Source organism: Pyrgilauda ruficollis, unplaced genomic scaffold, assembly GCF_017590135.1.
Source record: "Pyrgilauda ruficollis isolate IOZ18807 unplaced genomic scaffold, ASM1759013v1 scaffold47, whole genome shotgun sequence".
Classification (NCBI taxonomy): domain Eukaryota; kingdom Metazoa; phylum Chordata; class Aves; order Passeriformes; family Passeridae; genus Pyrgilauda; species Pyrgilauda ruficollis.
Window position 1 is genome coordinate 4024755 of NW_024526266.1, and position 23117 is coordinate 4047871.

Consider the following 23117-nt stretch of genomic DNA (forward strand, 5'->3'; position numbering starts at 1 on the left):
GACACTCCCACCAAAGGCTGCAAGGCACCCCAGTGCTGCTGCAATGGGTGCTGGCAGCCTTAGGCATCCTCGACCCAGCACCACAAGCCCCATCCCGGGCTGCTCCTCCAGGAATCCCTGTGGCTTTACAATGCACCTTTGGACCTAACAGGACCCCATTTTTCTCCCCAGTGTCACATGTGAAACAAACCCTCCGATAATCTCATTTTCCAGGTTGTAAACTCACTCATCAGTGGCTAAGGACATGTGGGGGCCTCCCCTCACCACGCTGCTCTGATGATCTCCAGGCCCTCGATGGGGAATCGTGCCCGGTTTCTGCAAACTATGATCTAACCTAATTCCCTCCATCCCATTACTTCAGAATTTACAACACACAACCTCCCCTGAAAATGGTTTCTGGTAAATTCTTTGAAAGCTCTTCTGGTCCTCACATCATCGTCAGGGTCAGCCAGGCATTAATGGCAAAGCATTTACGTGCCAGGTAACTCGTTCCCCAGCAAGAGAGTTTGCTTATGCTTTTTAAATTCAGGAAGCAATTAATAGTTGCCACAAAAGCAACCAGTGCTTGTCTTGGGCGAGGGCCATAAAGGCCTGACTTGCCCTGGGGAATTCCGATGCCTCCATCTCAGCCGGCACCTTCCAGGAGCGTGGAGGTTGCAGAGGTAAATCCTTAATGGTGGATACCTGATGCTGGGAAATCTTTATGCTCCCTCTAAGCTGAAGAGCTGTGACTCCTCCAGCTTCCTGAGCCAGCTCGAGGGGACCATTTCAGGGAACAGCACTGCCAGCATCAAAGTCAAGCAAACACGAGACCTGAGCATCTTCTGGCTTCTTCCTCTCTAGGCAAGGACTTCACTGAACTCCCTAACTTTGGGACTTGCACCTTCAAAAGCCGAAAGGTCACGGGAAATGCTGTGGATGAAGCCAGGATCCCAGCAGAACCCATGGATCTGATAGAAAGGTGGAAAACTTTGGTCCCTGGAGCTCAGCATCCTCTGCTCACACCAAAATCCCAGTCCCTGGAGTCCAACAAAGTCTATTCACACCAAGAAAAACTGCTCCCCAGATCCCAGCAAGCTCTGATCACACTGAAAACCCAATCCCTGGAGCCCAGCATCTTCCACTTACACCAAAAACCCTGTTCCCCAGATCCCAGCAAGCTCCACTCACACAAAGAAAACCCCCAAACTCTGCTCCCTAGAGCCCAGCATGTTCCACTGACACCAAAAAAAAAACCCATCCCTTGAGCTCAGCATCCTCCACTCAGGCTGAACAACTGCAACACCTGGAAAGCAGAGGCAGAGGCATGCACACCACCGTGCTTCCTCCCTCCTGACCAGCACAGATGTCTCTCAGGGACAGAAGATCCACTCGCTGCCTCCCACTAAAAACATCAGCCGGCTGTGGAGATCCCCAGGTTTTAGGAGACATCCCTTTCCATGCTGGCCCCCTCACAGCCATCAGAAAACAATGATTTCCAGGCTCACCTCTCTGCTCTAGACTTCAACCAGCTGCAGACAGGCCCGTGCATATCCTCTTCCTAATCCTTCATGCACAATCCCTAGACAGTCCCTGGCTTTTATTATTTTCTGGCAGGAGAGAGCATCACGTTAACCCCCGTGTGCAGGCTGCAGCCTGAGCATCTCTCAGCACATCCCAGCTTGGGTCCAAATTATAAATGAAACGTTTGTGTAACAAGAGAACTGGTGAGGGCCAATTGCCCATTAATATTTGAAAACTTTAATTCTTATTTAAAGCCTGTCCTAACAGTCCCTTCTCATTTCTTGATACAATGATGGGCCTCAAACATTTATTTACTGATAAAGACCATGGGAGGCTCTTCCCATTGGGACTGATGTGCCTTTCCTGCAGGGAAAGCCATGGGACACAGCAGGCACTGATTATTCACCATGACACAGACCCTGAGCTCCTCACCTCTGCCAGACCCTTCTCTACTCAGCAGTTCCCTCAGCTGCAGGGATACAAGATAAATTCCTTACTGGGAAATGTTTTAGAGTAAGGAGAATGAGGGAATATTGTCTGTAAGTATCCTGGAAGGTCCTGTCCTTGGCATGATGCTGCAGAACTCTCAGGGAACAGAGCTGCACTTGCCCAAGTTCTGGCTGAGGGCAGTGCTTTGCAGGTGTGGGGACAGTGTGTTGGGGCACACGAGTTAGTTATGGGCAGGGTTTGTATCCCATGAGCACATCCTGCAAGGAGACATCCTGATATATGGGCTGCAGCCTCTCCAGATAGGAGAAAATAGCCCAAGCTGCCAAGGTGCTGGAAGCTTTGCCCCAGAAGAGAGCAGAGCACAGAAACCAGCAAGGCCTGCAGCCTCATGGGGGCAAACAGCCTCCCGCTCCAAGCCTGAGCTCCAGAGGGGACAGAGGCTTTGCCCCAGGAGGGAGCTGAGCCCAGGAGAGGCACAGAAGGCAGGAAGGGCTGCAGCCAGGAGCTGCCCCTGTGGCCCCAAGCTCAGCCCTGACCTTGAAGCGCGGGGCGGGCGGCTGCCACCGCCGGCATCGTATGACCCGTTACAAAACACGGCCGGCTCTGCTCAGAGGTTACACACTGCAGGACAAATTTAACACCCCACAGCCTTCCCAATCCCACTGGAAGAATTCCTGGCAGGGGCTCAGTAATCGCCCACCACTGTAAGAGGCCAAGTGCCACCGCGTTGGTTTGGCTCCAGACACACAAGAAGGACCTTGCTCCTTACTCCTGGAGCGAGAGATGCTTCAGCTGATGGAGGACACCAGGCAAGATGATGAAACCCCCAGGAGCAGGTGGGCCTTGAAGCAGAGAGCAAGGGGAATGTGGAAAAGATGCTGCTCCCAAATGCTTTCACTTGTTCCAGAAAGGTATTTAAGAGCTGCAATTAAAAATTCACATTGAAGCCAGTCTGACTGCACAGCTCTCCCCATGAAGTGATCCTTGGGGTGAATGATGAGAGATCCTCACTCAGAAGAACAAGCAGATGGAATGAAAGCACCCTCAAAGAATGCCCAGTCCAATACCAGGGGACTTCCTGGCCCAGCCATGAGGAGGAGAAGCTCAACAGGAGGAGAACTTGTCCCTGCTGCCATTCTCCCAGCCACACACGGGCTCTCCCAGAGCTGCTTTTGGAGGTGGAGCACAGGGATGCTGCTCCAAAGCAGAGCTGGGAAAGATGCAGGCCAGGCAGGGTGAGAGAGCCTCTCCCAGCAGCAGATCTGGTCACAGCTCAGCAGCAAGCCAGACCCTGCCACTCCCTCCTCCTCCTCCTCTCCTTCCCTGTCCTTTCGGCCGGCCCCAGCCCTGCATTGCTGGAGCAGCAAGAGTCAGCCCTGCCGATGCTGCTGAAGGGCGCCGAGCCAGCCCCCGCTGTAACCTCAGGATAAAAACATCAGCTCGGGAACACAGCAACGGGGAAAACAGACAGGCAGCCACGTGTGAGCACTGGGGGACTCCTGAACCAGGGGAGCTCCCACTGGAGCGCTGAGGTTTGCAGCAAGGAGCAATTTGGACTCCTGATTCCAGGGGGAGAGGGATCCTGGGTTTGGTTTGTTTCCTTCCAGCTCTCAAGAACACAAAACCAGGAGCTGCTGCTCCTATTGGAGTTTGGTCTCAGCCCTACACCCAGTGCCCAGCCCTGTCCCGGCCAGGTGAGGATGCTCAGGTGGGGCCAGGTTGGGTGGGGCTTTGGGTGCCCCCAGCACCTGATGATGAGAAAAGCCCAGGTTGGAAGCACCAGTGTGGTGCAGCAAAGATAAGATGACAGAAAATGTTGTTGGGCCAGTGGCTATTTTTATCTGCAAGGACCAACATTTAATACTCTCCTATCTCCCACAAAATGTCACTTGAGCTCCAGCAGAAAGTTTACACCACTTGCAGACAAGGGCTGAAACCCGAGCACGTAATCCCTGCTCCAGTCAAAAGTTTTAGTGGGATTCGCAGCGTCTGGACAGGGGAAGCCGAGAAAAAAAACCAAAAACCCCTTCCCCTGAGAAATGGTGGCTGGGAGACAGGACAGGCAGGTCCCCTCCTGGCACCATGTGCTCCCCTGCAGAGTCACCTGCCATATCTGCAGGGCAATCCAGCAATCCCTCACAAGGGATTTTGTGAGCCCTGGAGCTACCTTGTGGCCTCCTCACCAGCTCAGCCAGAATTTAAGTCCCCTAAAAGGGTCTTCAGCAGAAGGGGGAACAGGGAAAGCAAGACATTCACCACCCCACTCTCAAAACACCACAGCCCCAAGGGAGATGAAGGGCTGGGAGGAGTGGGGTGAGTCAGGCAGAGCTCACAGTGGGGGTTTGCAGAGGGTCCTCACTAAGATATCATCACCCTTCTTGGCAATTCCCCACTCTGCAGCAAGCATCTCTAATTACTTCAAACGCTCCCCCCTCTCCTCTCCCACCTCCTTCCCTCTCACCCCAAAGGCCAGACCCTGACGTGCCTGGAGTGTAAGGAAAGGAGGCTTCCCTCACTTAATAAAGCCAAGGTAGAGCAATGCTGTTATTAACAGCAGCCTGCCCACGGCAGGAATATTGCAGCAGCAATCCCAGGGGAGCACCCCAGCACTGCCCTGACAGCAGAGCCAATAAGGCAGCCCCAGCACTGCCCTGTGATATTGCACGGAGTGCAAACACCAGGGGGTCCTCCAGATCCCCCCTTGCATCACAAGCAGGGCTCAGTCTTAGGGAAGAATGGATACCTGGTCAGGCATGGAATAGCTGGGATTTGGGACAGCACCATCCAGAGGGCTCTTCCAAGAGGGGCAAAAGAGCAGGGGTAGAAAGAGCTCCAGGCATGGTGAAACATGGTGCAGCACAGAGGTGCTTAGAAAATTAGGGTACCATGCTAAAGGCTTCCATGGAAACTCACAAGATTTTCCCAGGGATAAAAGGCACAAGCTCATGTGTGTCTTGGGGCTGCCCCCAGCAGGTTTTTTCCACATCCCTTTCTCTGTTTTTTAAATTAAGAAGTGTGCAAAGCATTCAGGATAGAGGTAGAGGCAAGGAGAGGAGCCAGCACAGGACAGGGCTGGGCTCTGCAGCCCCTGGAAATGCTGCAGGATGCTGAGGAAAGGGGGATGGCCATGGCTTCCCAGAGGGACACACGGCACCTTGGAGGAATCAAGTAATAGACATTGACAAGGAAAACCCGCTCCACCAGGCCCAGAAATCTTCTCTTACAGCAAGGAGTGGGGTAAGAAACCCTGGGGAATACACTGGAGAGGCAAAACTCACATTCCTGAGATGGCCAAGAAGTGATCACATCTATCTCCCTCCACCTCCAACTCTTAAGATCCATTTCTGAAGCATCACCAGCCAAGAAACTTTGGTTGATTGGATGTGGTTAAAGCGAAAAATGCACGCAGAAAATCTTATAGCTGAAACTTAAATAGTCTCCACAAACATCTTGCATATTTTCAAGGACACTAAGGAAATTCACATTTTTCCCCCCATATTTTAGACTTAAAAAATGCCTCAAGGGAAAAAGTTATTTAGAACTACTTAGGAAATACAAAGGATAAAAAAGCCTGTAATTATTTCTCTGCCAAGGGCTTGTCAGTTTGAAAATCCCCGCTCTTGAACCACTAATCCTCATGGAGAAAAAAATGCAGCTTCGGCAAGATGCATCGTTGGTTGACTTTTGCTGCACTTTTCTGGCACAAGGGAACTAAAGGGAAAGGCACAGATTTGGGTGTTGTTTCCTCAGCACTTCTCACCCACAATGTACCTGACACACGTCCTTGGCTGACGAAGGAGAACTGCAAAGCATCACCCCAAAATGAGGATGCTCTGCCTGAGAATGGTGCTCTGCAGGCATCAGGCTGGGGAGGGAAGGATCACGGCTGATGCTTGGAGACAGAAGTGCCAAAACAGGCAAAAATAAATCAGTTCAAGGTGGGGGTATACTTACTTTAAAAGCCAAGGATTCAGGGAGTTCCTGGGATGTTTTGTTATGTGGTTGGAAATAGCATAAAGACATTATTGGCAGGGAAACTGCACTTCCTCTGGAGGATGGGGATGGGCCATCCCAGCAGAGCTGGGATTTGGGCCTCTGGTTTAGCAGCCAGATTCATCACTTCACGTCCTCCTGCATCAGTGCCTTTGAATCTGGCTGGCCATGGAGAAACAAAACAATGCCATGGAACTTGCTGTGTCCCACACACCAGCATACCAACATCCCTCCCCAGGCTGGAGCATCTCCCACAGGAGCTGGCTGAGCCACCCAGGTCCTGCTGCATGCCAGCACCACCTGGGTTTGGGCCTGCACAGGGCATCTGGCACAGCAGGGGCCAGAAAAACTTTGTCCCTGTCATTGGCAGCTTTCCCACTGCCAAGGATAAACATCTCACACAGAGCTACACTCACCACACAGGGCCCTCCACCCACCCTCACCCATCTCTGATCTCTTCTTTCATTACTTTCTCCTAATCCATCTCCACAACAGCTTCTCCCATCAACGTGGGGTTTAATGTCCTTGAGGTAATGCGTGCAGGAAGCCTCTCCTCCTTTCTGCTTAACCCTCCTTCCCAGACCCAGAGCTGAAACAAGCTCAGACTCAAGAGCCTGACCTACAAGGCTTTGAGCTTCATTAAACTTTTACACCAGTCCACCGAGGTTGCTCTCTCAGCCTCTCAGAATTAAGGGTGCAGAGGAAGGAGCGGCGCCCACCTGAGCAGGCATCAAGAAGTTTCAGACACTTAATGATTTCCTAACCAAGCTCCCACACCCACAGCACCATTTAAAAGGATCTGCTCGACACCACTCCTGTGAGCTGTTGGGCAGAGGAGATGCCAGGACAGAAACCACTCAGGATTTCAGCTCCCCATCACCAACCCATCTGGTCACCCCTCTGGCCCAGGTGAGACTCCAGGCACAAAAGCCTGAGCCATCCCAGCATTCCACAGTCCACAAACACCCAAGCCAAGAGGATGGCTGGGTTCAAGGACACCGTTCAGAGCAACATCTTAGTCTCCCTGCAGCCAAAACCTGAGTTCAGCATTTCTGTGGGGCAATTCAGACCTTGCCTTGGCTGAATCCTGGGTGAGCCTCTTCCTCACCTTCAGCCCTTGCAGGAACCTACAGAACGTGGTCTGTAAGGGGAAAGGAGGCTGTCAGCTCCTCCTCAGCACCCAGCACAGGGCTGGGATCCTACACACCCGGCAGCAGAGCACAGCTGGCATTCCCTCCTCTCCTGCTGACTCTCCAAGAGCAGAAACTGGAAAGATGCCCAGAAAAGGTGCCCCAGAAGCAGACTGGACGGCAGTTCCAACCCAGGCTCAACACAGAACTCACCAACAGGAGTTCTGGGGTTGTTCCTCAACAAATGCCCACCTCCACTAGCAGCAATTTATTAATCTCAATCACCCCTGTGGAGGCCACATGCAAACATGTGACATTGCCCTCTTCCCATTCAGGCAAATCACTGCAGGGGTTAATAACCCTTTTCATAACTAAGATGCAGTTTTCCAGAATTAAAGGCTTAGCAGGGCCAGCGAACTCCAAGCAGAAATTTTGCCAAAGAAAGCATCCCTATGATTTTACAATGGCAGGGGTTGGAGGCAAGAAATGACAACACTGACTCTTTCAAACAAAAAAATCTGCTGCAGCTGAAAACTGCCTTCAGGTCCCTTAACCTGTTTCTCTCTCCTTTCCAAATTTTTCCAGCCAAAAGCTTCCCTGAGCTTTCAGTAGCAAAGAGAAAATTCCCACCATCCTCTTCCTGCTCAGCCACCTTGGGTGATGCTATGCAGTGAAAAATCAACTTATAGCATGGCCCCACTGGCCCCAGGCAGGAAGGAAGGAGTCCTTGGACACACAGGCTCCAGGTCCATCCAAGGATCTCTGAAGCACAACATCAGAGCAGAGGATGCACCTCCCAAAGAGATCAATTGCATCCAAACAATGGATTCTCCAGGAATCGCCCTCGCCTCTTACGCTTTTAAGACCCCACTTTGCTCCCTTACAGGGCAGGGAACCTTGCCCAGAGGGATTTCAGGGGCTCTCCACCCCACTGGGATGGTGGCTGTCATTCCAGAGGAACAGGGAGGGGGATTTAGCACGGCGGGGGCGGGGGGCAGCGGGCCGGGGAGCGATGGTCCCGTGAAAAGGGATTTGTTCCGCTGTCAAGGACGGCGTTAGGAAAAGAAACCCACGAGGGAAGGAGAGGGGTGGGCAACAGAGAGAGACAATGTAGGGACAGCAGTGACATGGAGACAGCTCGGGAGGATCAATGCTGAGCCCTGTGCTCACAAAGCACAAGGGCTGGCTGAGGAAGCACCTTCCAGCATCCTCTGCCCTTCCAGGCGTTGGCCCCGAGGAAGAGCAGGATGTCTCCGTGCAGGGAGAGCCACTCATCCACAACCACGGAGCCACAGGGATCCTACAATGTGGCTGCCTGCTGGGATACAGAGGAGAGGGGCTCTCCTAGTGATTTGTGCCTTCTCCTGTCAATCTGTACCTTCATCATGCCAGTCTGTGCCTGGGAGGAGCTGCAACACAAACTCTGGCTCACCTTTGGTCCAAGGTAGCCCAAGGTGGAAAACACGAAGGGGAGCGCGACATAAAAATCAGGCAGACCTGGAGAGACACAGAGGACTCATATCCAGCACTCAAACTCACCCAGCAAGGTGTTGTAAGCATTTATGATGATGAAAGAAGCATTTTTAAGCTAGATTTGTATTTCCAGCTCCACTTCATGGGTGACAGAGCCAACTGTCAGTTCTTTCTCTTGTGTGCAACCATGGTCCATCGTACTCAGACCAGGCACTAGTGCAGAAGACCTGACTCCAAAAAACAGGATCATATTCATGGGCACTTGAAACACTCTACTGAAAACAGGTAGGTGCATGCAAGTACAGTGCAGCAGGAGAAAATAAATTATTTGCACTGAACATGACATGATTTCATCCCTGCACTCAGAAACTCACACGTCACCCTCCTGAAAACTCCAACATTTGTGGGAGAAACTCCCATTTTCAGCCAGCCAGCCTACAAAACATGGAACACCTGAAGGATCCCTAACAAGCTTTTGTTAACAATACCCCAGAAAACTCCCAGATAAGCAAGAAGACAGAGCCACCAGACAGAAAACCCCCCAAATAAAGGGAACTGGGGTGCCATCAGCCCAACACTGTGCCCTGCACAGCTCCAGCACGGCACAGCTCAGCCTGCCCCACGCCTTTTGCAAAAGCTTTGGCATCTGGCTGTCCGTAAATATTTGAGGTGGGAAGCCAGGAATTACAGAACCCCTCTCCTGGGCAACCAAGGTTTGACCATCTTAAAAAAAAAACAAACCTACAAAAACAAACAGCAAACCTCAAACAGAGCTGCAATGAGATGCCTGCTGGTTTCGCAGAGACATGTAAGACAACACGGGCGCATCCTTTGCCCCTGAGGGCCAACAACCCCAGGAGAAGATAACCACAAACCAGCTGGATTCTTTCTGCCAGGAAGCAGGATTCCAACCAGGATAAAAGTATTGAGGAACAAAACTAGGAGTTGTCATAGGGTTTGCCACAACACAGAGCGCTGCTAGCCCCCCTCACCTTTCCCCTTCTGAAATCTCAAATGCACAGAAATTCAAATTTCTCATGAAAACACATTTATGTTAAAAAAAAAAAATTAAGCTGGCTTGACCCCAGTATTTTTGCTTAGTAAAATCCAAACATTTTCTCCCTGCTTTAAGTATCTTCCTCACTCCTGCTACACAGGAGGTGTTTGACTGAACTTCAGATAAAGGCACAGTCCGCCAGCCCAGGCCCCATCCCTGCTTCGTGTTTGCATCTGCAGAGGGCACGAGCCAGAGACAAGAGAGCACAAAGAGACAAAGAATATCTTGAGAAAAAAAATACATGGGACAATTCTCATTCCCACCTCCCTCCACCTTGGCTGTAGTCTCCTCTTCCTCAGACATGCTCCAGCACCGAGTGCTGGGTACCCCCCTGGCTGCACACCACAAGGTTCACCAGAAGTGGGGAACTGTGAATCCAGATCCAAACTGGGTTTTCCCCCTTCTCAGCCAGAAGCAGGACCTGCACCCTTGTGAGCAGGAGATCAGCCCTAGACCCCAAATTCCCTTTTCTCCTGCTCCAAGGCAGAGGGGCCTTTAGGGTCCCCCTTGCCACACCCTGGGGTGAGCATGCAGCATGAGAATCAGAAACTGCTGTGGGTTTGGGCACGTTGAGGCCACCCCACTGCTGCCAGCGGGGTTGGGGACAGCCAGCAGAGATCAGTCTCCCCGGCAGCACACGCGGCCACCGCAAATCCTGCCCGCACGCCGGGCAGCCGGCAGCACAGCTCACACCCAGCACCGCCACCCGCGCCCAAATCAGCTGGCCTGGCCGCACCATCAGGTTCAGAGCCTGCTGGAGGGCTCCCCGAGGAAGGACAAACCCAACTGGGGGCTCTCTGAAACCCCCAGCTCAGCAAATCCCTCCCTGCGCCTGGCGGCTGCGAGCAGGTGAAGAGCCGGCGAGGCGAGGGCTGGCGAGCTGGGGCAGGAGAGGACCCCAGCTGTCTCTCCAGCTGGTGGAGACAAAATTCTCATCAAAACGAAACAAACCCCTCTTTCTTCCCCAGCCGACTTCTTTTTGGTGCCTTTGTCAGGACTGCAAAAACCTGAAGCAATTCCCACTGCTTTAAGAGCCCCATCGGGGGCTGAGCAGGGAGCACCAGGGGGAAAAAAGGTATAAAAAAACCATGGTATGTCCAAAATAAAATGGCAGAAACCATAAGGAGTTCCAAGGATGCTCAGGTTGTGGCTCTGATGGTACCAACCTGCATTCTCCAGGATCCCACTGCCAATGGCAGTGCCCCAAAGGCACCCCTGTCCCCACCACGGAGGGAGACCTGACAAGTCTATTCGATTGCCTAGCTTCCAATCTGCCAAACCTCACTCACTTCCAGGCCTTTCTATGAAACGTTAATTTTAAGACAAATCTAATTAAGAGCCGAGAGAAGGGGCAAGATGCCAAATCTCTCCTTTGCTCCCTTTGGGAAGGAGGAGCCCCATGAGTGAGAGGACAGAGGTGGAGATAGAGGCAAGGCCTATTTAGCTTGCCTGGAATTTCCAGCACGGATCCCACAGTGGCCTCTGTAACACCCCTCCCGCTGCTTCCCTGCCTTCCCACCCCCTGCCAGCACAAGAAGTTGACTTAACAAAAACCAAAAGAGGCGGTGCCTGGTCCCAGCCCAGTACCAACCACGGCATCCCTGGTGGGGATTCAGCTGCCCCACAGCCGCGCTCCTCCCAGCCCACAAGGAGTCAGCGCTGTTCCTCCAGGAGCTGTGGGTGAGGACAGAGGGCTGTTTGCTACAGGAGATGAGGTGCTAGGAAAGGATGGAGAGCAGGCAAGAAGCATGGGAAGCACTAGAGGGAAAGATTGAGAGATGAGGAAAGAGAGATCACCAAGAGGGATGTTGTGTCACGGAGCTGGTGTGTGCTCTGCTATCCCGTCCAGGCCAGCCTGACTGCTCCCAGTGCCTGGACAGCTGGAGAAACCCAAGTCAGCCTCGTCATCTCCACAGGATGCCCTACAAGAAGGGAAACAGGCCTCCAGAAAACATGTTGGACTGCAGCTGGGCTGACCTGTGGCTCTCTGGAGGGACAATTCTCTCCCATCAGCCACAAAAAGCACAGAAATTCCCACTTCTCCAAGTGAGAGAAGGCAAGGTGAGAGACTGCAAACCCCAGGACAAACCCACCACACCACAGGAACTCTCCAGCTGGTGGGACCAGGCTGTGCTGAAGTGCCCAGCACTGCCTCCATTCGATCCATCTGGGATTATTCCCCTCACAGCCCTCCCGGGCTGGGGAAGCAGCGCCAGGTAATTACGCAATTACATTACCCACGTTAAGCAGGATAAACAGCCACCATGCTCCAAAGCTCTTCCCCCTGCCTCCTCTACAGCAGCAGCTGCCAGAGGAGCCTCCAGCGGGCCAGAGGAGGCTACCCTGAGCCCAGATCCATCCATGGATGATCCTGGCAGGACCACGCTGCCGAGGACTGAGGCTCATCCCCCACGCGAAGGCACCGGGTGCGACTTTAAAACCCAACACCAACGAGCTCCTTCGCATGCGTGCGCGCCAGGAGGGTGGAAGGGTTTTTATTTTTTTTACCTTTGCAGCCGGACACAACTTCAGATTTTAACTCACGAAGGAGGAGGCGGCAGCACCCGCTCAAGCCCGTGACTCTAGGAGCAAGGGATTTTGGAGGCAGGCAAGGAGAGCCCGGCGCGGAAGCTGGCAACAGCACAGAGCCATCACGCCGTGCGAAGACAGGGCGAGCATCACACAACTGCCTGCCTCGGCCGGGGAGCCCGGCACGGCGGTGGCGGCTCGGGGGCTGCAGCCGCCCCTCCACTGCCGGCGCCCACATGCCAGGCCTGCTCCGAGATGTGCTGGCCATCTGCTCCTGCCAGCCGGGGCTGGGGCCGGGGCTCTGCGCCGTGGCTGGGGATGTGCCAAGCCGTCCCGCCGTCGCCACGCTCCCCAGCTGCGCCCCCCGTCATGACCACACCGCTGTCAGCGCTGCCGGCCCCCAAACCTGCCGTGGGGATCTTCCCGTGCCTCCAGGTCGTCCCTACGTGCCTGGCTCTGCTCGGCCCGTGCAAACCTGCTGTGAAACACCACTAGGGAAGAGGGAGCTCAACGATTCCCATCCTCGTGCAGATTTTAAGGCTCCAGAGCAGCCCTACTCTTCTCATCACTTCCAGCACTCCTCCCAGTTTATGGCCAGGTTTGGTGTTGCACCCCCAAATCCGCCACTACAAAAACCCATCCCCCTGACCACCGCCACCGGGGCCCCACAGCCGGGGCATGTCCCCAGGGCCACTTTGCAGCCGGGGAGCCGGCCAGGGCGAAGACTGAACCTTGTCATAGTTGAGACTTATCAGGTTTGGACAAGCGCCGGGGGCTGCCGCGGGATTCGGGATGTTCTGTAATGAGCGTCCTCTGCTCCAAATAGACTCCGTCCCAGGGGCACAGGCTTAAGCCGTCCCTCTCCAGGAGCCCTCCCCGTCAGTGCTGGGGAAACTGCTCCAAGAGTGACCCCCAACTCCCCAGGTTCCCACACAGCATCACCATCTGAGCCGCCCATGGGCCCTGAGCCGTGGCACCCCGAAGAGATGCCAAGACCTGACCTGGCACCCTCGGCCTTTAATCCATCCCTTTCCAAGTCCTCTCCCAAGTTCTTCCTCTTTGTGGAAGACAAAGAAATGTAAAACATGTGTTTTAACAAATTACTCTTCGATTTCTAGAGTCCAGCGAGTCAGATGCTCGCTTAAATCCGTCCGTAACACTTTCCATGGGTGTATTTATAACTGAAGGCATAGCTGCTGTCTCGCGCTCCCTCATTAACCCTCTGCGGCCTTGTTACAAACAGAGCTCAAACACAGAGCACAGAGACATGCTGGAAAATTCTGCACCTACTCGTCCCTGGGAAAACACCCCAGCGTTCACCATCTGGAAGAGAAATCCCTTCTTTTGATTTAAAAACAAAACAAAACAAACAAAAAACCCCACAACCAAACACAACCGCAGAACCCCGACGCCGTGACCGCGGCAGGTTGGATCCCGACTGCTTCCCTGACACCCCCAGCATTCCACACGCAGCCCTCCCACCCGGAGAGGCCTCAGGAGCCCGGCTACGCCGCTGCCACCGGGAGGATCGGCGGCTTTCCACTGCAAGGAGTGTCAGTCAATTGTGATAATTAACCAGCTCGAGATAATGAGCTCAGTCTGAGAGCAGCGGCTCTTCCTCCGCGCTTTTCGCTCTCAAATCCCTGCTATCGGCGTTGACACCGTGGCCAAGGAGGCACGGTGCTCCTGCACCCAGGAAAATGCTCAGTCCAAAGGCAGGACGTGCATTTGGGAAAAGAAAGAAGGATTTTTGGTAAATAAAGAGTGTTATATAAAGCTCGGCAGAGCCCAAAGGGAGCAGTTCTTTGGGACTCTGCTCTGCATCCTTGCCATCACCAGGTGAGGAATCACACCAGCGGCACAGCAGAGTCCTGCGGGGCGGATGAAAGGAGAAGGAACACAAACCTGCACCCCCATGCTAAAATAATTAATATTAAATGCAAGGGGACAATGAGATGATGGCAAGAAGCAGGCAGGGGCAGGAGGGGAAGAGGCCAGCAGCAAGTTAGGGTTAAAACCATCACACCTCGGGAAACCGCCCGTCACAGAGCCTCAGCCTCCCGGCTCGGGCAAAAGTCACCAACCCAAACACAGCCAGGAAATCACCAGGAAAAATGGTGCTATCACTGGACCTCAGGAAAAAATGGTGACATTTTTTTCCCGCAATCATCCTTGTCCATCCCAACAGTGAGATAGATGGGCACAGCAAGAAGCCAACTGCGGCACCGATTTCTTTCGCGGCCAACAGACATCAGAGGAGGGTTTCAGGCTGGAGCCACTTCAAGAGCTCGCGAGCTGCAGTCAAGAGTAAAATCCACATGTGCCGCAAGCTGGACAGGAATTTCTGGGTGACAGTCACCCCAGTGATGGTCCAAACAAAAATACGGATAAAGCAGAAAATAAGAATTGAACATTGGTGGAAATGTACGGGAACCAGTAGCCAAATTTCTACAAAGAAACAAGCAGCGCACCCAATCTCAACAATTTTTTTGCCGACAAAAACCCACCCCATGGCGCAGCTCTCTCCTTTCCACTCATTCTTCCGCTCTTTCGTAAACATTTGAAAACAAGGTCACGCGCACAAATTCTGCTTTCAATTTGCCTTGTATCCATAGTGATTAAACTCAGACCCACAATACAGGATTTAAAGGACGGAAAAAAAAACCCCAAAAACACCCAAAAAACCCCAAAACCCCAACTTTAAGAAGGCCTGGAGCTGGGCTAGACCCCAGCACGCTCTCACCAGCTCGGCAAAGGCCAGGGATGAGAGCATCAGTGATCACTGTTTTTGGTTATAAAAAAGGGAATTAACTTGCAGGGCTTCGACAGCCATGCTATCGCCATAGCGAAGGATCCGGCCCCCCACCTACACCCTCCTCAAGAAACAACCAGCCCAGAGGCAACAAAAATTTAACAGCTCCGAAACTCGGCCGGGCAGCGGGGTCCGGAAAGGACAGCAAGAGCAGGATGAGCAGGAAAAAACGAAAGCAGCTGCAGGGGAGGAAAGACTCAGCAGCCGTCTCCCCATTCCCACTGGAATGGTTTTGCTTTTAAAAAAGAAAAATTATTTTCTCATTGTCTTTCCCCCTAACCCCACACTTCCAAAGGGGAAAGCGTCAGGGCTGGGAGGCTTTAAAACCCAAATTCCTTTACCATCACAGAGCCGGATGCAGGAAAAGCCTCTGCATGACAGTCAACACTCCGAGTTCAGCAGGGCCTTCCCTGGTTCCTGCCAAGTGCCTCAGTTTCCCCACCAACCAGGGGGGAGAGCAATAGCATTTCCCTGCTTGTGAGGATAGTAGGATAATAGCCTCGTCCAGGACCAGGTCACAGAGGATATAACTTTCCTCCTGCAGATGCTCCGTTGGAAAATAAATCCAGGGGAAAATGCTTGGCCCCGTCCCCGCGCAGACCAGGAGTTACCGTGGGTCTCCCAGGCTCCCAACAAAACATCCTCAATTCCCAGGGCACACATAACCTGAGCACAACGAAACACCTCTGAAAAGGGGAGAACCAGGCGGCAACGAGACCGCGGGGCAGAAGCACAACTCGCCGTGCAGCACAGCAAGGGCTGACACCTCCAGGGAAACACAGGGCAGGGGAAGTGAGGAGCAGCACCGGGACACCAGTCCCCCCCACAAGCTTTTTCGCAGGGCACTGGGGCTTTGTGGGCGGTGAGAGCAGAGCGAGGGGGGCTCCCCGAGGGGCAAGCGACACTTACTTCTCATAGTCCAGCTTGCAGTAGAGCTTCTTGTCGCGGTAGAAGCAGGTGGTCTGCAGGGGCTCCTTGCAGGACGCGCACTGGACGCACTGCTCATGCCACAGGCTGTCGTTCAGGCGCAGCAAGAACCGGTCCAAAATCACTCGCTGACACCCTTCGCACACCGACTTGGGGGTCGCGGCTCTGCCTGCGGGGAAGGAGCCGGGGGCTGGGGTGGGCGGAGGGAAAGGCGGCCGGGGACACGGGCCGGGCGAGGGACGGACGGACGGAGGGTCCCGCGGTTCTCGCTTCCCCCGCACATGCTCGTGGGTCGCGGGGGGACGGGGCTGTGCGGGGAGCTGCTGCGGAATCCAGGAGGGACCTGTGCCTCAGGGCAGCTCCGGGGGGGACACATCGCCCCCAATTTCGTTCCTCTTGGAAAGGCGGCAGCGGAGCCGCAGCTCAGAGAGAGGGCTACCGTTTGAAACCGATATTAAAACGAAGATAAAAAGAAAAAATGAATTATTTATTGCTCGATACGAAGGATAGCCCGTCGTTACAAGGGGGGTTTAGGGGGACACACAATTTAATGCAATCGCGGAACGAAGCTGGGGCAGCCAAGGCGGGCGCCGGTGGCACACCCCGGGCGAAGGCAGCGGCGCGGCGCCGGGCAGGAACGAGCCGGGAAAAGCCATCCCCGGGCCTCTCGAACCCCCCGTGCCCATCCATCGCTCGGGCCCGCCCGGCCGTGCCCCGCCTTACGGGGTCCCCAGAAGGTCAAGCGGAGCGCCCCGACTTACCCAGCAAGGAGGAGAAGGGGGTCGCGGGGTCCAGGGCGCTCTGTAAACTCTCCTCCATCTTCAGCCCGTCCAGCATGGTGGGGAGCCGGGCCGGGCGAGGAGCCGCGCCGCCCGCCTGCCAACACAGACCGGACACACCGCGCTCAGCCCGGCCGCCGGCCCCGCCGCCCCCGGCCGGGGCTTCCCCGCCCCGGCTGCCCGCCCGCTCCCGGCGCCGCGCTCCCTCCTCCCTCCCTACGGGAGAACCCCTCGGGCCCCCCGTTCCGGCTGCGCAGCCGCTGCCCCGGCCGGGCTCGCAGCAGCCCCCCAACCCCGCGGCCCCGACGTGGGGAGGCCACCGGAGCCGGGCCTCCCGCAGCCGCGGACGGGAGGATGCGGGACGGGAGGATGCGGGGCTGCCGTCGGCGGGGCTCGGCCGCTTACCTGAAGCGGCCCGGGCGGTGCCTTCCTGCGAGGAGCCGGCGGGAGAGGCGTCGGCAGCCACCGCTCCTGGGGGGTCTTGCGGCGGCTCCTGCCTCCCCGGCTGTAGCGCACCCCCCCGCCTCCCCGCCGCCGGCGCTGCCCGGGGTGCGGAGCGAGCCGCGGCTCCCTGGACGGCTCCGGAGAGGAGCGCACCAACCTGCGGGGAAGCGCCCGTCCGACTGCTGCCAAGGCACATTTCCTGGAGCTGATACCTCCCTGCCCGACCCCCACCCCCTGCCCTCCCCTCTCCACCCCACTCGAAATAAGTTTCCTCCCCGCTCTCCTGCCTGGCTGCAGGCACCGGCCCCGCCACGCCTCGAGGGGCCGTCGGCCTTTCCCGGATCCGGGGTGCACGGCTCGGCCTGGCCGCCCCGGCTCCGCTCCGCTCCCTGGCTTCTTTTTCCTTCTTTTCTTAGAAAGCCAAAAAGAAGAAAAGAAAAGAAAAGAAAAAAAAAAAAAAAAAAAAAAAAAAAAAAAAAAAAGGTAGAGGGTGGTGCCCCACCACAGCGTCTCTCCCAGTAATGAAACCGGCTGGAAATCAAGTCCCCCTTCCAGGAGAAGCCCAGGCCGGCAGTTTTTGGGGAAAGTCGGTCCCCTGCCCGGGGCGGTCCCCGGCGGGGATGCGCTCCCCCGCGCTGCGCATCGCCCCGGGCGCCTCGCTCCTGCTGCTCCGGAGTGTTTAAAGAAAATGAGTGCTGGGAGGAGGAAAACAAAAAAGAAATAACAACCAAAGAAATAAAATCCCAACACCAAAGCCGGAGAGCTGCCCCGGAGGGCTCGTCTCCAGTGATCCCTGGCGCCGAGCGGGGCTCGGTCCGCTCCGGGCGCCGGTTCCGCGGGGCCGCAGGGGGAAGCGGCCCCGGGAAAGCGGAGCTCCGTCTCCGCCAAACCGCATCGGTTTCGGGGAGGGGAAACCCGCAGAGGAACGGTCCCGCCCGGCCGGGGAAGATGAAACTTGGAACCTTCCCGCAGCCCCGGCGCTTTCCCGTCCTTCCCGGCTCTCCCTTCCCTCCTGCTTTGTGGGGTTTCGCTGTTTTTCGGGGAGTTTCACGGCCCCGCAGGTCGGAGCGGGCTGCAGCGGGGCTGGGGCCGCGTACCTGCCGCTGCCGGAGCAGCCCGGACGGGGATCCGCGGCTTCCCCGGCACGGAGGAGGGCTGGGTCCCCCTTCTCCGGCCGGCGAGCAGGGAAACGGCCGCAGAGCAGAGCAGAGGGACCCGCTGTAGGATCGCGGAGGATGGGAGGCTTTTAGGGACCTCACCTCCTGCGTTCACGGCTGACCTTGGCACCAGGGGCAGATGCGCTCCCAGCCTCTCTGTGGGGCATCCTCGTCACCAAGTGCTCCCCACACCCAGATGACGTGGGTGATGCAGGGACCGAGGTCGTGTCCTCTGGGAATTCGTAGGAAGGAGAGAGGCCACAGGTTAGCACAGGCAGCTCACCGCCCTGCCAAAACCCCACGGGAGAGGGAAACACGGTCCTGGGACAGCCCTACTGCATCCCAGTGTAACTCCACCGGGAGTTCAGGCAGGAAAGCCTTGGTACTACCACACGGGTCAGTGTCAAACAGCTCTGACCACTCACATCCAGGAAGGCTGGGCTGCAGCAGGGAGGCACTGGGCTCTGACACTTTTGTCTTTGGTTCTCCTGAAGGTCTCTGAGCAGCTACAGCCAAGTGTCAGAGCAGCCAGATCCACTGGAGCCACCTTGCCAAGACACCAGCCCGGCAAGGACTGCAGCACGACCAGGGGCTCCAAGCACTGCCTGCTGCTCTTCCTGCCTCTCTGTCCATCCCACAGAGCTGTGCAGGGCAGATTTTCCTTACACAGCCAGTGTAAGAGTGGCAGCCCCATGGGGTGGGAATACCATCCACGAGCACTGCTAAAAACTGTGTCCCTGTGCAGGGCACTTTGCTTGCAGACTCAGACCGCCCACCTGATTTTCCCTGCTCAGAGATGCAGGAGCAGCTGGGAGGGAAGTCATTCTTTCCAGGATGTTGCCACCCCATGGTTTTCCTCCTCCTCTTCTCTATACAATGAGGGTCTGGAGACTGTCTCACCTTGCAGCTCTCGTGTACAATTCCCAGCTTGGTCTGTGAAGATCGGGTTTGGGGACTGAGGCAAGTGTGTATCACTGGGGAGGCTGCAGCAGGGTGCTGCTGCTCGTGATTTACACATCCACCAGCTCCCACACAGGTCAGAGGTACTGGAGCACACCTGGCCTCGTGCAAAAGGTGATCACCAGGCAAACCAGTAAAATATGCAAGAAATACACTCCAAAGCCCCCCAAAGTACAACTTCAACACGGACAGTGGCCCTACAAAACATGGGGGGAGTATTTCAGGCAGCTCACTACAGCCTCTGAGGACCACTTTCCATTATTAGCTCACCCAGAGCTGAACTAGGGGCAACACCAGCAGCCAAAGAGAATTAAACCAGAGAAAAAGCAGGTCTTGCCTTTTTCCTTCTAGCTGTAGGGTCTGCAGGCAGCCAGGTGTTGCAGAAAGTGGGTGGTGCTGGAGAACTGCATTAAACAGAAGCTGCCAACCGAATGAACAAGGCCACAACGTTGGCAGAGGAGCTGCACATCTTCCCCAGCCTTCTCCCCGCTGGGGCTGCCCAGCTGTCACGTTTTGTGCAGGTCCCCACTGCTCACTGCTGGAAGGGGATCAGCAGCACTCAGCTCCCAGGTAGCCACAGCCACAGCAGCTGCCCTGGCCGCAGACAGCAGCAGCCAGATCCCTCCTCCAGCATCACCTTAACTCTGCCCAGCCAAGCAGATGCAGGAACACCCAGGAGCAGGCAGGGCTGGCCCTAGAAGCAGGCACACAGGAGACCAAGGAAGAAGATGGCTACAAGCCACCTCCCTTGGGACAGGAGTCACTGGGCCAGCACCATCCAGGTGCCTCCAATGCCCGAAGCCAGCTTGACACAGAAGAAAAAGCCTTGCCCAGCACCAGAGACGTCCCTCGATGCCACTCACCCCTGCGAGGAGCACACCTCCCTGTCCTTCTGCCACCCCCAGAGCCCTTCAGAGGCATCAGCAGCTGCACAGCCAGCTGGGCACAGCCTGGCACAGAGGCAAGCCAGAGACCAGCCCACAGCCACCATGCTGTCAGATAGCCCTGGGGTGATGAAATCCTCTCGTTTCACTGCTGAAATCCACCAGACCAAGCCTGTCTCAGCTAGAGTTGATTGCACAGAGGGCACAGGAAGAGAGGAGAGAGAAATGGAGTGGGAGCCTTGCTTAGATAGAGGTTGGTCTTTGTCTACTCACACTGATAAACTCCTGGGGATTTATCAGGGCTTCTCTATCATGCTTTCCACCACAATGTACCTTGCCATCATCCCCTGAGAGAGGATACACACACTGCTTCCCGCTGCCATCAGCAGCAGCTCTGGGGAGCCTTTTCTTCTTCCCCCTCCTCCCTGTGCCCTCTGGTGCCCCAAGAGGTACCAACCAAGCCCAGCCTCCCAGCTGGGCCTCCCATGGGACAGCAGAGAGCTGGGAGGGACGTAGAGGGGAGGAGCAGAGGAATCAGGCAGCAAAGAGAGTATCTCAGGGAAACTCAGGTGAGAGGGGAAAGGCAGTCCAGGGCCCAGTCCAGACAAGAGGTCCTTGGGAAAAGGTCAGTGTTGGGGGCACTCAGTTGGATTCACACTGCTGGTGTCTGAGAGTCATGCCAGGTCTGCAGGATGTGCCCCTGAATCGCTCAATCCATCAGGGAGCCCAGAGTCAAACTGAACATAAACCAGCTCAAACTTTTATAGTTTGAGATGTATTTTTTTTATTCTCAATCCAGAAGTGCTGTTGTTGGACTCAGCAGAAACTGAAGCAGCTGCTACAGAACCCAAAACTCCATTATTTCTTGAAGCCTCCTCAACAAAGCATTGCAGAGGGAGCAGCTCAGAATTAATAAACGCTTTGACACATTTGGCCTCTACACCAGAACAAAGCTTGTCCATGGTGGGGGGGACCTGCTGCTAACTCAGGAAACTCATGAGATGTGATGCATGGTGGCAAAGAGAAAATGGCCTTGCACCAGTCATTCCCACAGTCTGACTTGCTTATTAATCCCAAAGCAAAGGAAAAATTGTCTGAGCTTAATCTGAGGCTATGAGGGGCTTCATGGGGTAACCAATGACTGGATGAAGTTTTCTTTGGCTTACCAGTGATGGTGATTTCTACTGTATTATGAAAATTGGGTTTTTCCAGGGCTGGGGAAGCTCCAGCCATGCCAAGCTGCTGTTCTTCTGCAGCAACTCACAGAAGGACAACCACACCAGTGAGTTATTGCCAGCTGCTATGGGGTTTGTTCCTCAGGATGTCCAAAGACTCACTCCTATGCTTTGCAAGGCTTGGGAAGGCACAGCTCTTGGACAACACCCCTGTAGAGAGGTCCACAATATGAATGAGGGATCCAAGGGCTGGGACCAAATCCAGGAGATTGCATCAACCCTCAGTCCCCAGTGACTGCAGATAGAGCTGCGTTGCTCCATGGCTTGTGTCCTCTGCAGAGGACATTGGTTTGCTAGTGGCACTTTCAGATGAGCAAGTGGTGTCTTACTCACAGGGGCCACGTGGAGAGTCATGGTCTCTCTGCCCTGCCAGACACAGGGTGGGGGAGTTTGTGGTGTGCTGTGTGTTAATTTTTATTTCCAAAAACTCAGTAGTCATCTGGAGAAACAGGACAAAGCCCTGCTCAGACTGCAGCCTGGAGACCTTGTGGCCCAGAACCCAGAGAGTAACCTTCCAGACTGCTAAGAGTGAGTGTGTCCAGCAGCCACCTTGAGGCTTCCTGCCCCATTTTGGTTACCACATCCTATCACTTCCAAAATATCACAGGCAGCGGTCTGGGTTTGTTTACAAACAGTGGATTGAGATCAGCATCAATCAGAAAAGAAATCCAACCGAGGCAGCTGAGGGCCAGTTCTTACAAGTTTACATCTCTCAGAGGGGAAGCCTGAGCAGCCCAGGCTGGAGATGGCCTCCTGCTTCATCTAACCAGCAGTGTGGTGTGGCACCATCCCAGCACAGCCTGTGTGCAGCCTCTCAAATTCCAGCCACAGTTTTACAATCAGCAGGTTGTGTATTCTCTGTATTTAAACACTTTTCTTTTAACCAAAACATTACCTTTGCAATTAAAAAGTAGCTTCTTGGTCAGTGCTTTTCATGTGTTTTGAAATTCTCCCTGGGTTTTTCTCAGGAGGAAAAGAAAAAATTAAAGCGTTTTCGTAATGTTGGGGTTTTCCCTCTTTTTCTCTGCTCTTTTAAATTCACCTTTTCCTCCTCTCAGTGAAAAACTGGAAAATGAATCATGTCCCCGTGTGGGAGCTTTAAAAAAACGTTTCATTTTTATCCTCCTTCCTTTTCTGCTGTCAGCCCTCCTCTCCCTCCAACTTCCCCGAGCCGGCAGCGTCGCAATCTGTCACGCGGACAGACAAAGCTGCATCTCACCCCACTGTCTGCTGAGAGGGTCAGGAGGGGCAGATCACTTAACACTACACCTGTTTTATGAATAATAATGCAGACAGTTTCGCTGGGTTCCTGGGAGGACATTTTCCCACCAGGATAAGCGCTGCATATTGAACAAATTAATGTCTTTAACTCGTTTGACTCTGGTTAGCTCGGCTGCAATGGGAGCTCCAGCTCCGGCTGCAATGGGAGCTCTTTTCGCTGCATATTGAACAAATTAATGTCTTTAACTCGTTTGACTCTGGTTAGCTCGGCTGCAATGGGAGCTCCAGTGGAGCAGGGGAAAGACCAGGCAAGCCTTTGAGGATGGTTTGTTAGAGGGTCTTGTTCTTCCCCTCCCTGCAGGTTTCACTCGTGGAAGTGGGTGATTATAAATTTGGGGTTGGTGAAGTTGTTTCCAGAGCAGAAATACGGAGGGCAAAAAAAAGAACGGGATGCGTGAAGCTTCAGGAAAATGGAAAGTTATCCACGAGCACACAAGGTCTGTGTCACTTCAAAACGCTCCACCTGGACCAAAATAAAACATTTTGGTTCTTTTGTCAGTGGC

At 54.7% G+C, this 23117-nt stretch overlaps 1 protein-coding gene across 1 annotated transcript in view; it reads right to left on the minus strand.

The window, feature by feature from the left end:
• Positions 1 to 17321, minus strand: part of LMX1A (LIM homeobox transcription factor 1 alpha) — a 41663-nt gene extending 24342 nt beyond the window's left edge. Inside the window, exons 1-3 of the mRNA XM_041479028.1 lie at positions 17059 to 17321; positions 16636 to 16750; positions 15857 to 16043 (exon numbers count right to left, since the gene is read on the minus strand). Coding sequence (XP_041334962.1) covers positions 15857 to 16043; positions 16636 to 16711 — 263 coding nt within the window. The 5' untranslated portion in view covers positions 16712 to 16750; positions 17059 to 17321. The remainder of the gene's footprint in view (positions 1 to 15856; positions 16044 to 16635; positions 16751 to 17058) is intronic.
• Between the last annotated feature and the right edge of the window lie 5796 nt (positions 17322 to 23117).